Source organism: Triticum urartu, chromosome 4 (assembly GCF_003073215.2).
Source record: "Triticum urartu cultivar G1812 chromosome 4, Tu2.1, whole genome shotgun sequence".
Lineage (NCBI taxonomy): Eukaryota > Viridiplantae > Streptophyta > Magnoliopsida > Poales > Poaceae > Triticum > Triticum urartu.
The window spans coordinates 573,554,542-573,557,433 of record NC_053025.1 but is presented as its reverse complement, the minus strand read 5'-3'; the positions used below and the strand labels follow the sequence as shown (position 1 = coordinate 573,557,433).

At 47.4% G+C, this 2,892-nt stretch overlaps 1 protein-coding gene across 4 annotated transcripts; it reads right to left on the bottom strand.

Moving 5' to 3' along the window:
• Window positions 1–2,503, bottom strand: LOC125552793 (proline-rich receptor-like protein kinase PERK9). Of its 4 annotated transcripts, none has more exons than XM_048716475.1 (4): window positions 2,015–2,501; window positions 1,904–1,970; window positions 636–885; window positions 1–202 (listed from the first exon to the last, which is right to left on the bottom strand). In XM_048716475.1, the coding sequence occupies exons 1-3, from the start codon at window positions 2,396–2,398 to the stop codon at window positions 758–760; spliced, it is 579 nt and encodes a 192-aa protein (XP_048572432.1). In that variant the 5' UTR covers window positions 2,399–2,501; the 3' UTR covers window positions 1–202; window positions 636–757. The 4 variants fall into 4 exon arrangements, 3 of the variants coding, with proteins under 3 accessions (XP_048572432.1, XP_048572433.1, XP_048572431.1); XM_048716476.1 differs by having other exon boundaries at window positions 7–172; window positions 2,015–2,503; XR_007303798.1 differs by having other exon boundaries at window positions 636–845; window positions 1,904–2,494.
• Between the last annotated feature and the right edge of the window lie 389 nt (window positions 2,504–2,892).

Here is a 2,892-nt window from a genome sequence, read left to right as displayed (position 1 = left end):
CGTCACTAGTACACATACTTTGCCCCATCACCCAAGCACCAATGTTGTGTCAATCTACTGGATTTGCCACATGGTGATGTTACTGCATTAGGGCTGTCCCAGCTTCTCCCGGCCCAAATGGCAGGATGATCTGCTGATCGATGTACTGCTCCGGCATCACCTACTGCTACCACTGGTGGAAGAAGATCAACTCATCAGTCATCTGCACGCGAACAAACCAAGAAGATTAACCTATTTAGCCTGCTGTAATTTGTTTCTAAACATGGGCATCAAATCAACACCAACACTGAATTAAAATGCACAAAAGAATTGATCATAGCCAAATGTACAGCCTAAGAACTTCAGGTTTGAGCCATTCCCGATACTACAATAAATACATAACAACCAAAATTTTGATCCATGGACACCAGATGATGGAAAAGGTACTAAGGCACTACTTGCTACTGAAAACCAAAGCAAGGTATGAAGCACAGGCCAGGCCAAAACTGGTACCAAATCCAAAAATAACCATCTGATGCAATATAGCACTAGTTTCACTTTAGCATATGTGCCTAATTATGCAGGTATGTAGGATGACTTCAAGAAAAAACGGAACTGCAGGGGAATGGAGGATGGAGAGGGACAGGGGGTGCTACCTGCAGGAAGACATTGGCAGTTCCAAAGATGGCTTCGAAGTGTTCCACAGGCTGGCAATAGATGCCGCGGGAGGCCGATGCAACCAGCAGCTCACCAATGACGGCCGTCGTCGGTGAGAGGTTCAACCTTCCGAGGTTAAAAGATCGTACCAGATCGAGCACCTTGAAGATGGCCTTGTCTTACCACGCCTTGGCCTCCTCCGCGAGCACCTAGCAGGGGCAGAGCAGAGCAAGGAACTAGTTGTCAAACCTGGATGAGCAGAAAATACACACTACTCAACGAAAGAACTAACGTGCAGATAATACTCGAACAAATCAAAGAGGCAGGAAACCAGATATATTCATTGCATGTACCATTTAATTAATAGGAAACCAGAGAATAAGTTGTCAAGTGCTAGCTAGGAGTTCAGCTATGCATAAACAAAATATTTGCATTGTATACATAAACAAGTATTTATATTATAAGCAAATATAGGAGTGCCACTTCAAGTGAATGCCAGACATCACATTACACACACTCAAAATTAAAAGCCGGGCATCCAATGTACATCAGTACACAAATAGAGTGTTCACAGATCATAAGCATGGGTTGTTGAAGGAAATTTACTAATTAAGGGCATAGTTGTATCTGGTATCCAAGAATTTCTAGATATGGCAGACTGTACATGCTCTGGGTAGAGTACATGCCCTGGATCAGAGTTCATGGTTATGTTCATTTGAATGCTAAAGTAGCTAAAAAACCATAGCACCGTTTCATGCTAAATAGACCTACAGAAAAACTTGAATGCATGCACACTGAATCACATGAGAACAGGTAGGCAAATTCACAAACAAATGGAGTGACAACGGCATTTCATTAACATATCATGGGTGACCAAAGGAATGAAGCTTCAAGATTTTAGATTTATATATTAGATTAGATGGAGTATGCACACATAATGTGGTGGGGAAGAGCTTTGAGGTTTATATTTGCTATTACTTTTGCATGCTTTGTTCTGGAGTAAAACTACAAAAGCAAATTGTAGAGAATTTAAGAAATCAAAGCAGATTGATCTTTGGTTCCATCTCATCTGAAAAAATATCCATCAAAATTGCATCAAAATATCACCTAACTAATCCAACAAAACTGCATTCAAATAATATTGCTGACTACTGTAATATACAGATGCAAACTGATGAACATGTGAATGTACGGAAGATGGGTGGAGGGAGGTGGGGAGGGGAACAGAGAACAAATTGGCCCGGTGGTCGCTGGAGGAGCTGAGCACCTTGTGTCCAGGTCAAGTTCCCGTGTCCTTCTCCTCGCCGAGCACTTTGCAGCGGGAGGAGCTGAACCTGGTGCAGAGAACACGGCTGGTCAGAGAGAGAGAGAGACGTGCCTGCCGGCGGAGGGACGGTGGCGCGGCGGAGATGGCCCAACAATGGCCGGTGGGAGGGCCTGCTCGGGAGATCTCATGCTCGGCGGGGGTGGGGTCCATGGATGATGACGAGGACGCCCCGGAGATCCCCTGGCCACCGCGGACGACGACGAGGACGTCGTGGAGATCCTCTGGCCGCTGCACACGGCGACGAGGAGGGCGCGAACTCGGATGGCGCGGGGTCCGTGGCGAAGAGGGAGCCCCGCTCGTCTGCGGGGACCACCGCGGGGGTGGCGGGGGTCGAGTCGGACGAGGCCTTGGATGAGGCGAGGAGGGCGGCGAGCGGGAAGGAGGTCGCGGCGCCCTGAGTGCGGCGGCGGCGGCGGTCGTGGTGGCGGCGAGCATGCGCGAGCGGGACAGGATGGAGTGGCAGCGAGATTGGATCTGGGGGCGGCGACGATGGAGTGGGAGGGGATAGGGTTTGGGTGGTTGGGCTGCCCGGGGGGTGGGGGTTCTTTTTCTTTCTTTCTTTCTTTTTCTTTAGATAAATAGGATGGATGGATGGATGTCATGTCATCAATCCATGACACAAACATTTCAATCAATAAGAACAAGGCTTTTTTTAGGGATGAAAAACTGCTTTATTCATCAAACTCCACATGGAGTGGGATACAAACTTGGTCGTGGGGAACACCAAACCAGACATGGCGACCCAGACCTCTAGATAGTGCGAACTTTGCTAAACGATGTGCTTCATAATTTGCAGCACGGTTTTCAAAAAAAAATTACAAGATAACGTATCGGCTTTGATATTGATCTCGCTAATGACAGCGCCATACACAACTCTTGCCCTTCTGTTGATGCCCGCCGTTTTGACCGCATTTTGAAACGGGCATGAA

Bases quoted from the DNA above. Each gene is read 5' to 3' on its own strand.
- LOC125552793 (XM_048716474.1), bottom strand. From the start codon at position 2,398: ATGCTCGCCGCCACCACGACCGCCGCCGCCGCCGCACTCAGGGCGCCG. The intron at 1,971-2,010 runs GTCTCTCTCTCT...TCTCTGCACCAG, and splicing joins GTCCCTCCGCCGGCAGGCAC to GTTCAGCTCCTCCCGCTGCA.